The sequence below is a fragment of the Sinocyclocheilus anshuiensis genome, unplaced genomic scaffold (genome assembly GCF_001515605.1).
Source record: "Sinocyclocheilus anshuiensis isolate Anshui unplaced genomic scaffold, SAMN03320099.WGS_v1.1 scaffold280, whole genome shotgun sequence".
Taxonomy (NCBI): Eukaryota; Metazoa; Chordata; class Actinopteri; order Cypriniformes; family Cyprinidae; genus Sinocyclocheilus; species Sinocyclocheilus anshuiensis.
In genome coordinates, this window is record NW_015558575.1 from 715711 (window position 1) to 733975 (window position 18265).

Below are 18265 nucleotides of genomic sequence, written 5' to 3' on the forward strand. Positions count from 1 at the left end.
AGCTAAAAAATAACAGCATTTTTTCAAAATGGGAATCTTTTGTAACAATATAAGCCTTTACTATAACTTTTTTTTTATCAATTTATTTTATCCTTGCTGAATTATAGCGTTAATTTCTTAAACAAACAAGCAAACAAACAAACAAACAAAAAGATTTGATTTCTCTTTGGTGACACTGAAGACTAATGGCTGATCAAATTTCAGCTTTGCTATCACAGGAATACATCAGACTTTGAAGTATATTAAAAATAGAAAACTACGGAAGAGGATTAGTACGGAAAACCGTTATTTTAATTTGTAATAATAATTAACAATAGTACTGTTTTTACTGCATTTTTGGTCAAATAAATGCAGCCTTGATGAGCATATTAAAATTAACGACTAGAAAGGTTGGGAATGGGAAAACCATTTATGTATGTGTTTTTGCTTGTACATGTCCACAAAGTTACATTCCACCCAAATGTATCATTTTGAAGATACACTTTAACCTGAAAACAGAATAAAAGTCTTTTGTGTACGTCAGCGCTGTTGAGGAAATGGCGGCCGCGGCGACGGCAGGGTCTGCGGCGGACCATCCGCTCCTTACGGAGGCCAAAAAGATGGAATATTTCTCCTCCATCAACTCCATGGCCCGTAAGATCGTGGAGGAGAGGGAAAAGATAAAGGAGAGGTACGGTTCTGCTTGGGATCAGATGAGTCCGGTCGAACAGGACACGGCGATAGACAACGGGATGATGGACCCGCGGATCCGGGCTCGGTACGCGATGCACCGGGTGGAGCGAGAAGAGCTGATCTGCTTCCCGAAACTACTGCTCCAGACCGGACAGAAGACTGTTCACTTCGGAGAAGAGGTGCTGATGTGTGGGACTGTCATGTGTTAAGTTAGAGCTGTTATTGTTGGTTCAGTGTAGACTTGCTTTGGGTTTGCTCTAGTAATAAAGGGTTTGTCAATCCAAAACAGTTAACGTTACATTATGATATGAACAAATAACAACAAACCTCCTGTCTGCTATTAATTATTGTTTTTCTTTTACTTCTCGTTACATTTAATTGATTTTTTTTAATTTTATATAATATTATACTTGTTCATGTGCCAAATAATGTAAGTCAAAATAAAACCGTTTACTAAACAAAAATGTTATTAAACCAGCTGCTAAAAAAGTGAAATATATATATTCATTAAAGTATTAACTTCAACAATAGTCAAATTTGAGTTAGTTTTTCACTTGTTAAACTTCTATGTCAAATATATAAAGATTAGTTTAAAAGACAAACCTCTCGGTTCTATTTGTTAAACTGTTTACTTAAATCTCTTATCAACTATACTTAAAATCTCTCAGTGTATGTCAGATATTTCAAATATCTGTACATTAAACAGCTTACTAAACAAGTTAAACTTTACTAAAAAATCATTTTTGAATATCTTCATTCAGTTCACCAAACAAATCTCTTAGAATTCTACATATTAACAATGTTTATGAAAGAAGTCTCTACCAAATATTGATAAATTCAACTATTTACTAAATATCTATGAACCACTTATTAAAGAAATCTGTGCCACATTTGCAAATTATGTATTATATTTTGTGATAGTCTGGTTTATCTTTTTTTTTTTTTTGAGTACTCCTGTATTTCTAACCCTGTTCAATGCAGAAATGGCAAAGCACCCTTCACACTGCCAGCGACACAGCGACATGCTCCCATTAATTTTCAATGGAGAGTTGGCGACACGAGCGACAGTGACTGTTGGCGACAGATTGTGGGTGTGTTAAAGGTCCCATATTGTCAAAACTGAAATTTCCTTGCTTTTTTCACGATAACTGAGGTCTGTGCACCCAACTTCACAACAAGATGATATTTTGAGCCCTTATGTAGCAAGTACAAATACGATAATTATCGTACGTCTGGCAACACTGCGTCGGCTGACCCTAGTTACCTGTGGTTGGCCTGGCCGTGCGTCACTCAAAAAAACAACAGGCCAATTAGAAGAGAGGCTCATGAATATTAATTAGACAGGCCAAAATCGACCTGAGGAGCTGTAAAAATATATTGAGATGGTTTTTGGTACTTATACCGCAAATATATATTCTTAAGGACATCAAAAGCTAAAATAAAACTTCAGAAAGGTGTAAAATATGGGACCTTTAACAGGGCAAAAGTTTTCCAAAGTTTGCCAGAGGCCTCAGCAAACCTTAAACGGGAGCCTCAAGATGACTTAAAATGGTTTAAAATAAGTCAAAAACAAGCATTAAAATGCACCAAATTACACCAGATTTCTAGATCTGGAAATGAATGGATCAACATTTTTCTAGTAATGCCAAACAGCAACATTTTTATTAGGTAGAAATTGTGAGTAAATATAATAATAAAAAATATAATTAATCAAGTAAATAAAAATAATAATAATTTATACAATTTCGAAAGGTGTACAATATGTGACCTTTAAAATTTTTTTTACTTTATGCAAATGAACAGCAGATTTCGCGATTTCACTGTTTTATATGATTGTACTGTAACCACATACATGGATTTAAAAAAAATTATGCATAGAAAAGAAACTGTTGGCTGTCTAAGTGAGTTTGATTCATACATTGCTGGTTCGAGTTGTTAATTACATGATGCAGTGAGTAGTTTAGCACTGGTTAATGATTTAATGCACGAGCACTGCTGTAGTTTATATAATAACACTCTCCAACAGCAGAATGGTACTTTTATTTCTTTTAAGTCTAATTCCTAGTCATAATAGAATTATATCTTAGTTTTACCGGCAATGTATAGTTTGTGATTGCATTTTATATATATGTCCAGACGTGCAGTCTACCAATAACATTAGAGCGACAGCAGTAGGAGCGCCCACAAGCGTCTTCACAGCATGGAGTCTAGTGACATACAGCGAAAAAGTCGCTGGCAGCGTGAACGGGGCTTAAAGGAGTGATGTCACATCTTATGGCCTATTCACATCTCTGTCTCTTTTATTTCAAGGACTTAACTTGGCAAGATGAGCACTCGGCTCCCTTCTCTTGGGAGACCAAGGTAAGTAGGCCACCTCTGCTAAAAATACATTTTCAATTTGCTAGCAAAGAGCAAACAAATGTGATTCAGCCCGTCCCTTCCTAACAGAGTCAGATGGATTTCAGCATCATCTCCGGTGCCCCAGAACTGGCCGTTCCCTCCTCAGCTAACGAATCCAAACCCAAGCCCTCTCAGAATACCAAGCTGCCCAGCAATGACGAGTCGTCCTTCTGGAAGATCAGCGCCGAACGCTCGCGGCTAGAGGGCGAGAAGGCTGAGTTTCAGTCGCTGACGCCCAGCCAGATCAAGTCTCTGGAGAAAGGAGAGAAGCCTTTGCCGTCGTACCTGAGGTCAGAGTCTGGGCCGAGGGAGTCAGAGGATGCGCCTGCCTCGCGGCCGGTTCAACCATTATTTTTAAGAGTGTATCAAAATGAAAAATGAGAATGCATCAGAAAATGCTTAAATTAATCGTGTTCTTCAAAGAGAAGCTTAAAAAAAAAAGCTTAAGAAGTTTGGATCTTGTATTATTACTTCTTAGAAAAAATGTAAAATATTTAAACAAAACTGCTTTTATGATGTAATAATAAGATGAATCAAAATCATGTGATCCAAAACAGAAAATTGTATCAAAGAGATATATTAGATAATTTGAGGTTTTTATGAAGACGTTAGGTCAGTTAAAAAAAATGTTTTTTAAAACCAAAACCAACATGAATACAAAAAGTATGTGTAAGAATTGGCACGTTTTGAAATATATATTTAAAAGTTATATAAAATAACTTAAATTATAGAAATTTCTAAATTAGGTTTTTTTTGTTACAAACATTTTAACCACTGACAACACGTAAATTGTTGTATTTCCTTTTTTCAGTTCAACACAAGCGTTCCCATCAGCGTGACCCCTGTGGCGATCAGCGTGACCGCGACACCTCCTGCTCCCGTGTCGTCCTCAGAGGAAGGCTGGGAAAGGGCCCAGAGCACTCTTCCTTCTGTAAGCACTATGAATGATGTGTTCAGTCCTGGTCTGGTCACCAGGTCTTCCTCTCAGTCCAACAGCACAGTCAAAGATGCCGACAAGGCAGAAAGTCCTACCTTCTCACAGGTTGGATGGAATTTCACCTTCATTTCATGTAGTTAGATAAAGACAGACAGTTGTGTGTGGGTAAATGCTTTGATGATAATTATATTATTAATTCAGTACATTAAAATGAAATTCATACATACAGTTAATTGAATGAATTGCATGTTTTAATATTTTGTGTTTTGGTGGCATAAAGTCCATAATCATAAACTGTCTTGATACATTTTTAAAAATAAAGGTTCTGGCATCTGTAGTTCCATGAAGAACATGTTAACATTCATAGAACTTTTCATTGCACAAAAATGTTCTTTATTCTGGAAAAAGAAATGATTATTTTAAGAACTGCTGACTGAAGGGTTCTTTGGGGAACCCAAAATGGCATCACTGCCAAAATCCTCTTTTGGAACCATTATTTTTAAGAGTGTATCAAAATGAAAAATGAGAATGCATCAGAAAATGCTTAAATTAATCGTGTTCTTCAAAGAGAAGTTTAAAAAAAAAAGCTTAAGAAGTTTGGATCTTGTATTATTACTTCTTAGAAAAAATGTAAAATATTGAAACAAAACTGCTTATATGATGTAATAATAAGACGAATCAAAATCATGTGATCCAAAACAGAAAATTGTATCAGTGAGATATAATATTAGATAATTTGAGGTTTTTATGAAGAAAAAAGTTTTTTAAAACCAAAACCAACATGAATACAAAAAGTATGTGTAAGAATTTGCACGTTTTGAAATATATATTTAAAAGTTATATAAAATAACTTAAATTATAGAAATTTCTAAATTAGATTTTTTTTTTGTTACAAACATTTTAACCACTGACAACACGTAAATTGTTGTATTTCCTTTTTTCAGTTCAACACAAGCAGTAATATCCTGAAGACTGGATTTGACTTCTTGGACAACTGGTAACGCTTGAATATCCTGAAGAACCCATTCCAGATGACAGGACCTGCAAGCACCACAAACCCAACACTACAGAACACTTTCCTTTTAAATCCAAACGCTTTAGTAGTGTATTTATAGTGCATCAATATCTCTACGACTGTATTAAACTGTATCTCACTGGTTACTGGAAGCATGAGCTATGATACAACGGGTAGGATTTTTCTTTAGTTGATTTCACACTTGGTACATTTGCTCGAGTCAGAACCCTTTGGCTCTACTCTCCTGGCCCTGTTGATCTGCTTTCCCACTGTTACTGTTATTCTAAACTGTGGTATGTTGCGCAAAAATTCTTTCACCATCAACATTAGAACAACCAAAAGTTATTTATCCCTTGTATCCAGGCAACAAAGTTTGAAATCTTTAAAGTTGCAGAACAATGTTTTGATTTTTGTTTGATGTTACTACCAAAATGGCACAATATACTTAATTAGTACCAGCCCACTTCTGGATTGCATTCCCATCAACCACAAACCATACTGTGGTTCACATGAAAACAAACCCAAAACCCCGTTTTCGGACTCAAGTGCGTGTTTACAGAAGTTTGGAAGATGCATTAATCACTCAGATCCACACTAAATCCACTATAGTGTGAATGCCACATCACCGTCACTGCCATCATTTTGTATCTATATTTATCTAGACCTCAATACTAGTGTTAAGATGCTTCACTGTACATTTATTGATAAGGACCTAAATGAGACACCGTAGTGCTAGCATGGTTTTGAGGAGATGTCTTTGCGCCTTGCTTGTTTTGTAGACCTTTTATATGCGTGCTACTTTCATTGTATGCGTTGACGTGAATCATTGACTTTTCTCCTCATTCTCCTAAATGCTTCCTTTCTTTGTCTCTTAGCCCAGTACTCCAGAGGTGGCTTAGTAACTTAAAGCAATAGTTCAAATCTCCATTGGTTGTTAGGCCCGAAACATACTCAATGCAAGTACGGCAAATGTGGATGCAACATTAAAAAAATGGGTGTTATTGTATTACTGCGGCATTAACGAACTCCAGAACTCAAGGGGGTGATAGAGTTAACTGAAACTGAATGTTCTATTGTTCAGGTCAGCTGAATAGTTGAATTAACTTGCTGATCACTTGCGTTTGATGTTTTTCAGAATGCTTGATTTTGGATGTGTGAAATCGACACCAGAAGCGTTCACGTACTTGTCTGTCGCATGATGCAGGGCTAAACTAACTAGGGTTCAAGGGTAGGAATCATTTTTGGAGCTTTGTTGCGAGATGGTTTTGTTGAATACGAAATGCGTGGCCTGGAGCCAGTATTTATGCATTTATGTATCTGTAATGGAAGAGAAGTACAATAAAAGAAGTACACTAACTCTTGTTGTTTGTCTCATTCTTCTCTTGCCTGGTAGTAATTGAAAACAGAAAGATGGAGCTCTACTCATAAATCCCATGACAGTTTTCTGCCTTTTGTCACTTCACTGCCCCCAGTGTTATTTTAGTAAAATATAACCGTTGGATGTAATGTAATTGGTCACATGTGGCATTTTCAAAATGCTCCGAATACGTTTTATTTCCTCAGGCAATCATTTTTATTTGGGGGTATTGACGCTATTGCACCACGTTTTAAAAAAGGCCTTGTTAGTTTCTGACTGGAAAGTGGCCCTGTAGTTTTCCAAGAGGTCATTTAACATTGAAAGTTTTTTTGGGTAACATCTGATTATATCCATAACACACAGTGTTCCGGTTCCTGACTGGCTGCTATATCTGGATTATTTTAAAGGAGTTCAGTTTATAGGTGGATTAGATCAGTCTAACAATAATAGATAGCCAATGTTTTGGAGTTCTTTCTAACTCTTATTTGTCAAAGGTAGACATCTAAGCTGTTTATCTGTTTCTTGTACCGTATAATGTCTAGACACAGTCATCTGGGAGAGATTTGCTTAGTTAGACTTTATGTAATGAACTGGATTCTTTTGGGCAAAACTCCTTTCTTAGATCGAACTCCCTTCCAAAGTCTCCTCCAGAGGAAGTGAGCAAGAAAGAGAGAAGTGTCCTGTTTAGAGGTCGAGAAATCCAAATTTCTTCCATGTGTGGAGACAGGACTCGGCTGGTAATGAGACGTTCATCATTTTCCTGTCATTCGGCCACTATTGACTTCCAGAGAACAGCATGTTCCCAAAGGACAAAAGCATAAAAAAAAATCACAGAAAGCTGAGTCTTGGGCAAGAAAATGAATATCTGTTTAAATGTTTATGAAAGAGGGAGAAAGAGCTGTGTCAGTAAAACTGCTATGTTAGCACAAAGAATGGAAGTGGGAGGAATTAAAAAAAGAATAAAATCCTGTGTTTGGGTATAAAACTCTCAGGGTGAAGCAGCTGAAAGAAAGAAAACAGAAGGAGGGAGAGAGAGAGAGAAAGAAAAAATAATCTTTCAGACAAGGTGAAAGGAGGAGGAGGGAAAGTGTCCGCCAGCTGCAGAGAGGGAGGAGGCTAAAACAAAACAGCTGTATAGAGGTGAACGATAGAGCGAGACAGTTGAAAGCAATGTGAAAGGAGGAGAGAAGGTTGCTGTTGAGTGAACATCAGGAGTTGTGTATATATGCAATAAAACAGAGCTGGCTGAAAAGAAGAAAGGGATTTATGAAGTGAAGTGATTTCAAGTGGAGATGACTCTAACAGTGATTCTGGCGGCTGTAGTGGGCTTCGGCGCTCTGTCTTCCTGTTACTCTGGCGAGAACACCACGAGACCGGCCATCACAACAGCTGATCTGTTTCAGGTTAAGATTCTACATTTACTTCGTGGGAATTGATCCAATTACTGTTTAATATAACTTAATATATGAACTCAATGATTTCCATTGAAACAATTTTGTAATAAGTTTCACTTACAAAATGCGTCTTTGAAAACCTACCATGATGCTAATTGAATGGTATTCTTTTAAGTGCCTTAGAGTATTATGTAAATACCTTGAAATACATCAAAGTACCAGGGTATTACCATATGATGCCATCACTGTACCATGATGCTACCATGAACACTATGGTTTTCTACTTGGGGTTACTGTATTGCTTTGGAATGATGAAACTAGTTCAACATGCATCTGCATTTATAAAGTGGGAACAAAGTCAAGGGCATTCATTTCTGGTTGCTACAATACATCCTCAAATAGCAATCACATTACTTAAGAAGCATTAAAGGGTTAGTTCACCCATATTTGACAACTTGTGGACTGTTCTACTGCAACACCCGCTGACTGCAATGATAGAGCTTGGAATAGCCAGGACAATTTTTAATATAACTCCAACTGGATTCGTCTGAAAGAAGAAAGTCATATACACCTAGGATGCTTCGAGGGTGAGTAAAACAGTCTAAATTTTCATTTGTGGGTGAACTAACTCTTTAAGTACCTGGCCATGAAATCCAGTGTGATTCTGCATGTGCATTCTGTATCGGGCAAAGGCTGGAATACTCTATGCAACTTTTAAAATCTGAACAGATTTCAAACCACCAGGCATCATATATTTGGCTATGTTGTAAATGGTTACAGAGAAAAACTGGGCATCATACACTTTATAACTAAGGGTCACACAAACCCACACAGAAATATGCGCTTAGTTGCTAGGAGACCGACGACCAACAAAAACATTATTTGTTCTACAATCGGCTAAAATTATTAAATATGTTTGATTCCCTGCCGATGAATGGATTCATAGTCTGAGGCTAAAAAAATCAAAGTCTGTGGTCATCATATATTATGCAATTTTCTGTGAAATCTGTGATTGCTCAAAATCTGTTGACTGGCTCTGAATTTTGCCAACTAGTGTTGACTCTTTCAGAGTGTAAATTGGGGCAAAAATATGGGCAGAGGTTGTGTAGTGAATTCCAGCTTTAAGTCTGGTTTTGATGGTGGTTTTGTTGTCGTTCAATTCTACAGGCGAGAGTGTTCAATGAGGAGATGGTTAGAGGGCGAGGGGACACTCCAGACATCATAGAACCTGAACCCACCACTGCCGTCTCTGAAATGGAGAGCACTTACAACTACATCCGTGCGTTAACAAGACACTCACTTCACTTACACACTTCCATTTGAAGTGCCAGAAATGCAAGCCAAAACCAATACAACGGAATGTATATTTGCATATATTTCACTTGCAATAACAGCCTGTGTCTTTACTTGCACAAATGAAGGTGTTGTTTGTCCTGACATGACATGAAGGCTTGTTAGTATGGTAATATTTAATACTCTGGGTATAATTTAAGTCTTTTGATGAACTCACTAAGATTCTATCTAAGAAACTGCTATTGAAGGCTCTTCAAGAATCCAGACTGTCTATATCTTCAGCTACCTTGTCAACCCCTTCCCCCTCCACAACACAGTTTCTTGATATTCTATTCATTCACTGGTATGCAGCATAGCTGACTAATGAAAGACTTGATTCACATTTGTCTATTTATACATTTTTGCAGTGTCTAGACTGGCAGCGATGGATCAGGCTATCCACAGGCTTAATGTGGGACATTACACATTGGACATTAAAGTTACACAACTGTTGGAAAGAATGTCACGACTTGAGAATAGACTAGGCGACACTGAGGATGCTATTCAACTAGTCTCGTCCTACTGCAAGGACAATCGCAAAGAAATTGGACGACTAGAGGGTTAGTGTGTTCTCTACTGTCTTTAACTTTGGCTCATAGTTGCGGGCTATAAAGGGCATTGTAGTCAATAGTGGGAAATCTATTTGTGCTTAAAGAATCCATGTTTTCACTACTGAGGAGCTTACCAACTATAAAGTAAGGTGGTAACAGTTTATTTCAAGGGCAGTATCTCAAGTTAAACCCACTGTTCACGATGACCCAATCCATAAGGTTATTTGGCACCAAGGCAGGACAAGTGGGATTAACACCCTTTGTTGGACCTGGAACAATGTCAAGTGTAGTCAAGTTATAGTCATAAATCCATCCCATCCCTAATCCTAATTCTAGTCTCATGGAGCCAGACCATGGTTTAACGACATAAGGTTTGGGCTCTATAGCCACTGAAATTGCCAACGATTGCTCACTTAGTCAGGAAGAGGTCATCTGAAAAGTGACCAATCACAGTTATGTTTTGTTAAATGTTAAATGTCACATATTTACCTGATTTCCTTCTCAGTAAGGTATTTCAGAGGACACCCTTCTAATTAAATGAAATCACACAGAATCCAGAGGGTCGCTCAAGATCGGAAAATAGAACTTTCTTTGTATGCCGTGGATAAACATGTGAACACATCTCTTTTAAATTCAAAATACCCCAAAGAAAACACTGTGCAGGTAAACATCACTCCCCTTATCTCAAGGGGTGCACTAGCGACTGATGCTAGAGGCTGCAGTCTTTAGCGTCCTTGTTAGCACCCGCCTCCCATGCCAGAAACGCTGGCGCAAGTGAGTGGAATAGAATAAGAGGGGTTACACCCGGAACTTGTTAACACAGCTTTTGTTTCCTGGTGAACTGTTAAACCTTGTGGAAAACTAGGCTCTTGGAAAACCTGTAGAAATGAGCCAGATTAGGCTTTAGACTTTTCAGATTAGACTTTTGCCTTCACACAAGTGTTTCCAGTTTAGTGCTATATACAGTGTTTTCGGAAAGTATTCAGACCCCCTTCACTTTTTTCAATTTTCTTATGTTGCAGCCTGATACTACAATCGTTTAAATTCATATTTTTCTTCTTGATCTACAGTCAGTGCCCCATAATGACAAAGTGAAAACAGAATTTTAGAAATGTTTGGAAATTAATTAAAAAGAAAAATACTGAAACATCACATTTACCATGTATTCAGACCCTTTGCCACAACACTTGAAATTTAGCTCAGGTGCCTCCCATTTCTCTTGATCGTTGCTGAGATGTTTCTACCTGTGGTAAAATAAATTATTTGTTTTGGAAAGGCACACACCTCTCTATAAAAGGCCTCACAGCTGACAATGCAAATTAGAGCAAAAACCAAGCCATGAGGTCAAAGGAACTGCCTACAGAGCTCAGAGACAGGATTGTTGAAATGCACAGATCTAGGGAAGGCCACAAAAAAAATTATTCTGCACTGAAGGTTCCCAAGAGCACAGTGGGCTCCATAATTCTCAAATGGAAGAAGTTTGGCACAATCAGGACTCTTCCAAAAGCTGGTCGCCTGGTCAGACTGAGCAATCGGGGGAGAAGGGCCTTAGTAAGAGAAGTGACCAAGAACCCGATGGTCACTCTGACTGACGGAAGTCTAAACACGTGAAAGCCCACTTGAAGTTTGCAAAAAAGCACCTGAAGGACTCTCAGACGGTGAAGAACAAGATTCTCTGGGCTTTCACGTGTTTAGACTTCTGTCTAGCGATTCTGCCTTAAAGCCCAGATCGGTGGAGTGCTGCAGTGATGGGTGTCCTTCTGGAACTTTGTCCTATCTCCACACAGGATTTCTGGAGTCAGAGTGATCATCAGGTTCTTGGTCACTTCTCTTTCTAAGGCCCTTCTCCCCCAAATGCTCAGTCTGGCCAGGCGACCAGCTTTTGGAGGACTATCCAAACCTATCCCTAAACTACCCTAAATTCAGGGCAAAATTGTTGTTTAATAAGAAGCTCGACCTCTTAAACCCTCTTCACCCGCAACTTTCAAAACCAAAATCTGACCTCCATCCCTTCATGTTACACAATTCCTATTCTTTCAACCCCTTCCAGTCTTTCTATCTCTCACCATAACCATGAACTCTAACCCCCTCAAGGCCCCAGTATACTTCAATCGAAGAACGAACTGGTTTCAAACAAAATGATGACAAAACAAATTTCATCTGGAGTTAATTTCGGGTGTTCAAAACAGCTTGCCAAAGCAAACTCTCTGTAAGGTTTGCTCTGACTGAAAAACACCTTCGAACAACCACTGTTCTGACTACATAATTGGAAGGTGTGTTCTGGGCTCCACTCTTTGATGTGGAAATCATCTCCGATTTATTTCTTCTGATCAGTCAGTCCAGGACAGACTCAAGTGAAGACATGAACACACTGGAGAGCTTGTGCAAATATATCCACATAGCTATAATTAGATGATTTCTTAATGGCTGTTTTTTTTTCACTGCTGTCATTTTCATTTTGTGTTTATTTTTGAATGGAAAGTGTGCAGCACATATTTACATATTCACCTAAACACCGATCCCAACAGTGTAGGCAGTTTCAGGATGTTAATAGTATACTGCTGCAAAGGTACTTGCAACTTCTTTTTAGACTTCTTTTTAACCCTAAGCAAAGAACAGCAGAGAACTTTGCCGTGAGTATACTGGGGCCTTAACCCTGCGATCGATCCCCTCCAGCCCCTATCATTTTCCTTACCAATCCTGCTCCTGGAGGGTCACTTTCCTGCAGAGTTTAGTTCAAGCACACTTTCCTGGAAGTTTCTATTGATCCTGAAGACCTTGATTGGCTGGTTCAGGTGTGTTTAGTAAGGGCTAGAGCTAAATTCTGCTGGAAGGTGGCTCGCCAGGAACAGGATTGGACACCCCTGACCTAACCTAATCCTAACCCTGCAGCCTTACCTCCAATCCTTCCAGCCCCAAACTTACAATTCTAACTCCAAACCCTAGTTTAAACCTTGACCCTTAATCTCCATTTCTGATTTCTGTCCTTCCAACACCCTCTAACATTAATGCCTAACTCCAATTTCCTACCCTAAACATTAATCCCAACGATATACCTAGTTGTAAAATTTGAACCTTTACCTAAACTCCAGTCCCTATTCCGATGCTTTCCTAAAAAAAAAAAAAAAAAACTCCTAATGCCAATCCCTAATTGAGATCTTAATGTTATAGAGAACCACACATGCTGAATATTCTGGTTCTGATCTTTTGATTAGGATCTAAAGAAGCTTAATGCTAAAATTGTACTGTTTAATAGTAATGTTCCAGGACTGGAAAGGTTGTTGGTCCAGGAATGTGTACTACTTGGGCAAATCTTGTTAATATGACAGCAAAGTACTCTACATGACACTCATAATCTTTGAACTTCTGTGTGCTTTACTTTATTAAAATATGATGAAAATGACTTTGTGGTTCCAGGCTGCCAGAAAGGCCATAAAATTGGTTATAAATGCTTCCTGGCATACCGTGCATATGAGAACTACACAGATGCATCCCAGAAATGTCAGGAGCGGGGAGGACGCATGGCTATGCCACGAGATCGCAAGGAGCAGGAAGCTTTGGCTGAATATGTGAAATCAGTATTCCATGGAAACTGGCCTGTGTGGCTTGGGATCAGTGATGAGCGCTCTGAAGGCCTCTACCTATTTGAGGACACAACTCGTGTCACTTACTTCCAATGGAGGAAGCACTTCCTATCAAGCCAGCCAGATGGTGGGAAACGAGAGAACTGTGTAGCCATGTCCTCAGATGATGGAGACTGGTGGGACACCTACTGTGAAAGACGCATGTATTATCTGTGCGAGTTTGATGTTTGACCTTGATAAATTCCTAAATGGCTTCTAATTAAGATATTATATATATATACAGTGGGTACGGAAAGTATTCAGACCCCCTTCAATTTTTCACTCTTTGTTATATTGCAGCCATTTGCTAAAATCATTTAAGTTAACTTTTTTTTCCTCATTAATGTACACACAGCACCCCATATTGACAGAAAAACACAGAATTGTTGAAATTTTTGCAGATTTATTAAAAAAGAAAAACTGAAATATCACATGGTCCTAAGTATTCAGACCCTTTGCTGTGACACTCATATATTTAACTCAGGTGCTGTCCATTTCTTCTGATCATCCTTGTTGAGACAGCTCAAACATGCATTTTAGTCTGGGACTAGCTTAAGCCTTATCTGTAAAACCGGGGGTATATAAGTATATCAAGAGCATTTATTAACTGTTTCAAAAACAGTTGTTGCACAGGTAAAATTAGGGCCAGTGAATTTAATGATCCTACCAAGCTGTTTAATGGCAGTCAGCGGGTGTTGCAGTCTATCAGTCCAAAAGAAGTGAAATAAAAAGCACCCATCCATGATAAAAAGAGTCTCACATGGCTCCGGGGGGTGAACAAAGTCCTCCTGTAGCGATTACGTTATAAATATGGTTATTTTTCTTACTAAAACGCATTGATTCGCTACAGGAGGACTTTGTTCACCCCCCGGAGCCATGTGAGACTTTTTATTATGGATGGGCGCTTTTTATTTCACTTCTTTTCGACTGATGCACTGCAACACCCATTGAGTGCCATTAAAGAGCTTGGAAGATCAAAGACAATTTTTTATATAACTCCGACTGGATTCGTCTGAAAGAAGAAAGTCATATACACCTAGGATGCCTTGAGGGTGAGTCATTTATGGGCTAATTTTCATTTTTGGGTGAACTAACCCTTTAACCTCCTGTCCCCCTTGAATCCCAAAGCAATTCCATTGGTTGAGAAAAGTTTTATGCGCTGCCTCACTCTAAATCGTTTTTACTCTGTATTCATGAAAAATGTTAATGCCTTTTAAATTACATATTACATAAAAATGGTCAAATTAAAAAAAGTCTCTTTCTAAGTATTTTCAGTTAGCAAGCAAAGTAGTTAGTCTACTACTAGCTCAAGATAGCACACTTGAACAGACTTTGAGGAAAGGGGATAGGATTCACCAGAGGGATCGTATATTGTAGTGCGTAAGAGAAATACTGTATATATATATATATATATATATATATACAGTGGGTACGGAAAGTATTCAGACCCCCTTAAATGTGTGTGTGTGTGTATATATATATATATATATATAAAAAAACATATCTGCTAAAAGTTAACAAACTTTACAAAAAATACAACAGCCTATACTGTAGATGGCTTTAAAGGTAATAGACTAAAATTCACAAAACTTAGATATTCATGAGATCTTAAAGCCAGTACTGGAAATATTTGTAATAACAAAGGTTTGAAGATCATGGACATATGAAAACATACTAAAATATAATAAATTATTTAATCTTTTTGATGTTTAATGTTTGTATTATTCCAAGGGTGGTCTACTTTTGCCTTGGTTCTGACATGACATTAGTGCTGTTTTAGACGTGTGTTCAAAACCGTAGAAGAAATTTGTTTTTGTTTTGTTCTTTATTGTTCGAAAATTCTTTAGAATCACAGCTTGTTGTTTCAACCCTTTAAAGTATTTGTTTTCAAAGCTTGAATCACTTGGCAACTACTGAAGCAGGTTAACAGTGAAATAGGACTCTTGAGCTATGCTGAAAGGTGGATAAATCTCCATTCTCATTCTGGCCGACATGCATCTCTTTACTTAATGTGGATTTCAATAATCAAAGAAATTCCAACCTATATATATTTTATTTTTATTTTTGTAAACATTTAACATTCACAGTAAATAGTATAGTTAAACAGCTTAATACGATTCTTTCATTTCATATGTCTTGTATAATTGTAAAATGTATTTAAAAAATGTATGTAAAAAAAATTAAGTTAATAATCTGGGTTAATTTAATTAAGACACAGGTTATTGAGTGAAATAGAGGTCAGACAGGTCTGTGCTACTGTAACTCAACAGCTGAGAAGCTGTGATGACCAGAGGGTGTAAATGTCCATCAGAAATGACTCTTCATAAGTGTATGAGTTTGAGTCAGATCTTCATCCATACAACCTCTGGGGGAGCTGTCTATCTGTGGAGCCAACCTAAAGCAACACATTAAAGGCCTGGAATCAGTGACAGTGTCTTCACACATATTGTTTACTATAGACTAATGGAGTTAGTGTCCTAAATACCCTGAGATGATATCCGTTTCATATTTCCTTTAGTATGAGTCTCACAGTAATACAGTAGCTTCTCATTTTTACATTTTACAGATAAGTAAAATCACACATTCAGGCCAAAATGTGCATTGGAAAAGAACAGACCTCCTTCCATGCCAAATTGAGGGTCTGGAATGGCTAATTTTACAAACTTTATTTTGGCCATCGTTCTAAATGGCGTCTGGCATGAACATGAACGAGTATAACTTTTCAGGAACTGGAACTTCTTATCAGGATGGCAAGGAAGCAAGTCAAGCAGTTTAACATGCTAGAAAGACAAAACATAAAAGACCTTTTTCTCCAGGAATGCTAAGAATGAGCAGAGACGGCAGCCAGAATCTGTGGAACTGATGGTCTGTCCACAGGGCTTTTACACTGGTAGGAAAATATCGCTTTACCACCCTGGTCCAGCACAAAATCGCCACCCATCTGAGAAAGAGAGAGAGAGAGAGAGAGAGAGAGGGCTTTTAATCCATTTTCAAGAGTCCTAGACTACAGGGAGGTAAATGTTTATTCTATCACTGAGTATTATGCAATGTTTGGAATTTGTTTTAATGGATTTGGCACATTCCATGAATAGCATGAATCTCTTAAAGCCATTTTTCTTCTCATTCAACAAAAAAGTTAATTAAAAAAAGTAGTGTAACCTTCAGAAAATCCTGATTGTTTACGAAATACTATATTAGCAGTTTTATTTTCTTCTGGTTTTACATGGTTTATAATTTCTGCAACCTTTAAATGCATCATCTAAATGCAGCTGTTTTTTGTTTTTTTTTATCTAAATGCAGTTTAAGCCCTGATTTATGTGACTGCATTGTATTGCATAAATAGACAAAATGTAAATAAACTATATCAGAATTATTTACCTAGCTACTTGTCTAGGCCATGCTGTATAAAGGGTTCAAATGATGTTATTTCTTGGGTGTCACAATTTTAAGGAATGTAATATTTTTTAACAGGGTAAAATAATACAGTAACAGGCTGTAGGACACATTTATGTTTTTGTTAATTAAAATGTAATAATTAAAAACAGCTTTTTAAAACAATGAATTGAATATCTATTTGACACAGGTGAAAAAGTAAATAATTCTGAGCCAAAATTAGACAACAAGGTATATCTTATTTGTGGAAAGATACATTAATATGTCTCGATTCTATTGCATAACTAGACCAGCCTGCAAAATACAGTTTTGTTGCATGATTTGAGCTGAAGAAGTGAAATTTATGATACTCTCATTGTTTAACTGGCCCTATATGCAGTCTGACATTCTTCCTTTTACTGCCCTTATGCCATAAAATCTGGGTAATAACAAACTCATGGAAAGAAATGCAACTCATTTCCCAAGTCAAGAGTTTTATTCTTTTGTTCTGTGTGTGATATTTGTAATAAATGTTTGAGTGTCACCTGAAAAAGATCATCGATGAACTGAGGTGGCACATCGGGTAACTGTCGGTTCATCACCAGAATTTCAGAGTAGTGGAGCATTAACTTAAACTTCATCACCTTGCTGATGGATGAACCCAGACCGAACGCTTGATACACCTGTGACCCGTCATAAACAGACCAATCAGCACACATCTACACATATGATCAATGTTAAACTACTGTTAAGATCAAATATACAGAGTCCTGGATATGACACGTGGGCTCAAAACAAAAAATCATAGAGTAATAATCATAAAGGTATCATGGCCACGAATTAAGAATTTGTTCCTATGACTTATTCATTTGTTCCCTCATTTTAGCTAATTGTGGCAATGTTGTACTACTTTCTTCCCTCATTTTAATTGAACTAATTCGTAGATACAAGGGAACAAATTAATAAACTGTGGTAATGAATTAATACAATGTGGCTATGATTTATCAGATTAATAAACTGTGGGAATTAATAAATTATTATTTATTTACTTGCATGTCTCAATTACAACATAATTCAGCAAATTCTACACAAACAAAACAAAACAAAAACAAAAAAACACCCAGAAAGTTAATTACATTTATATATTACACTGGGAAAAATAATGTCTAAATTCTACACAAACAACAAAACTAAACAAAACAAAAGCAAAGCAAAGCAAATCAAAAAAACAAAACAAAACAACACCCAGAAAGTTAATTACATTTATATATTACACTGGGGAAAAGAATGTCTAAATTCTACACAAACAACAAAACAAAACAAAAGCAAAGCAAAGCAAAACAAAACCCAGAAAGTTAATTACATTGATATATTACACTGGGAAAAAGAATGTCTAAATTGCTCAACAAATAAGAGAAGTTTTTTTTAAGCCAATAACATTAATGATCTTATCTGGAAGCCTGTGTCTGCAAATGAAAAAAACAATAACAAAAATTTTGACTTTTTATCTAACAATTCTGACTTTTTTCTCGCAATTGCGAGTTTACTCACTGTTCAAAACTCGCAAGTCTAATTTTTTTTCTGACATGTTCAAAGACAAATTGATTTGGTG

General features: G+C 37.1%; 3 protein-coding genes across 4 annotated transcripts in view; 2 read left to right on the forward strand and 1 right to left on the reverse strand.

Annotated features, from left to right (window-relative positions):
• Positions 1 to 507: 507 nt before the first annotated feature.
• On the forward strand, positions 508 to 6381 carry LOC107679684 (uncharacterized protein C1orf198 homolog). Its single transcript, XM_016475312.1, has 5 exons — positions 508 to 851; positions 2983 to 3033; positions 3121 to 3434; positions 3895 to 4114; positions 4954 to 6381. Exons 1-5 carry the CDS (start codon positions 537 to 539, stop codon positions 5008 to 5010), a joined length of 957 nt encoding a protein of 318 aa, XP_016330798.1. The 5' UTR covers positions 508 to 536; the 3' UTR covers positions 5011 to 6381.
• Positions 6382 to 7275: 894 nt separating this feature from the next.
• Positions 7276 to 13544, forward strand: LOC107679676 (C-type lectin domain family 11 member A-like). Its single transcript, XM_016475295.1, has 4 exons — positions 7276 to 7784; positions 8943 to 9054; positions 9476 to 9667; positions 13076 to 13544. The coding sequence occupies exons 1-4, from the start codon at positions 7674 to 7676 to the stop codon at positions 13471 to 13473; spliced, it is 813 nt and encodes a 270-aa protein (XP_016330781.1). The 5' UTR covers positions 7276 to 7673; the 3' UTR covers positions 13474 to 13544.
• A 1252-nt stretch (positions 13545 to 14796) lies between these two features.
• selenol (selenoprotein L) overlaps positions 14797 to 18265 on the reverse strand; it is a 9818-nt gene continuing 6349 nt past the window's right edge. Inside the window, exons 9-11 of one of the 2 annotated variants that reach the window (XM_016475294.1) lie at positions 17199 to 17336; positions 16086 to 16222; positions 14797 to 15676 (exon numbers count right to left, since the gene is read on the reverse strand). In XM_016475294.1, coding sequence (XP_016330780.1) covers positions 16103 to 16222; positions 17199 to 17336 — 258 coding nt within the window. In that variant the 3' untranslated portion in view covers positions 14797 to 15676; positions 16086 to 16102. Of the gene's footprint in view, positions 16223 to 17198; positions 17337 to 18265 lie in introns of both variants that reach the window. The other variant, XM_016475293.1, reaches the window with a different exon arrangement.

Coding starts and splice junctions, on each gene's coding strand:
- LOC107679684 (XM_016475312.1), top strand. CDS start 537: ATGGCGGCCGCGGCGACGGCAGGGTCTGCGGCGGACCATCCGCTCCTT. Junction 3,034..3,120: donor CCTTCTCTTGGGAGACCAAG/GTAAGTAGGCCA, acceptor CCTTCCTAACAG/AGTCAGATGGATTTCAGCAT. Junction 3,435..3,894: donor CAACCATTATTTTTAAGAGT/GTATCAAAATGA, acceptor GTTCAACACAAG/CGTTCCCATCAGCGTGACCC.
- LOC107679676 (XM_016475295.1), top strand. CDS start 7,674: ATGACTCTAACAGTGATTCTGGCGGCTGTAGTGGGCTTCGGCGCTCTG. Junction 7,785..8,942: donor CAACAGCTGATCTGTTTCAG/GTTAAGATTCTA, acceptor TCAATTCTACAG/GCGAGAGTGTTCAATGAGGA. Junction 9,055..9,475: donor GAGCACTTACAACTACATCC/GTGCGTTAACAA, acceptor ACATTTTTGCAG/TGTCTAGACTGGCAGCGATG.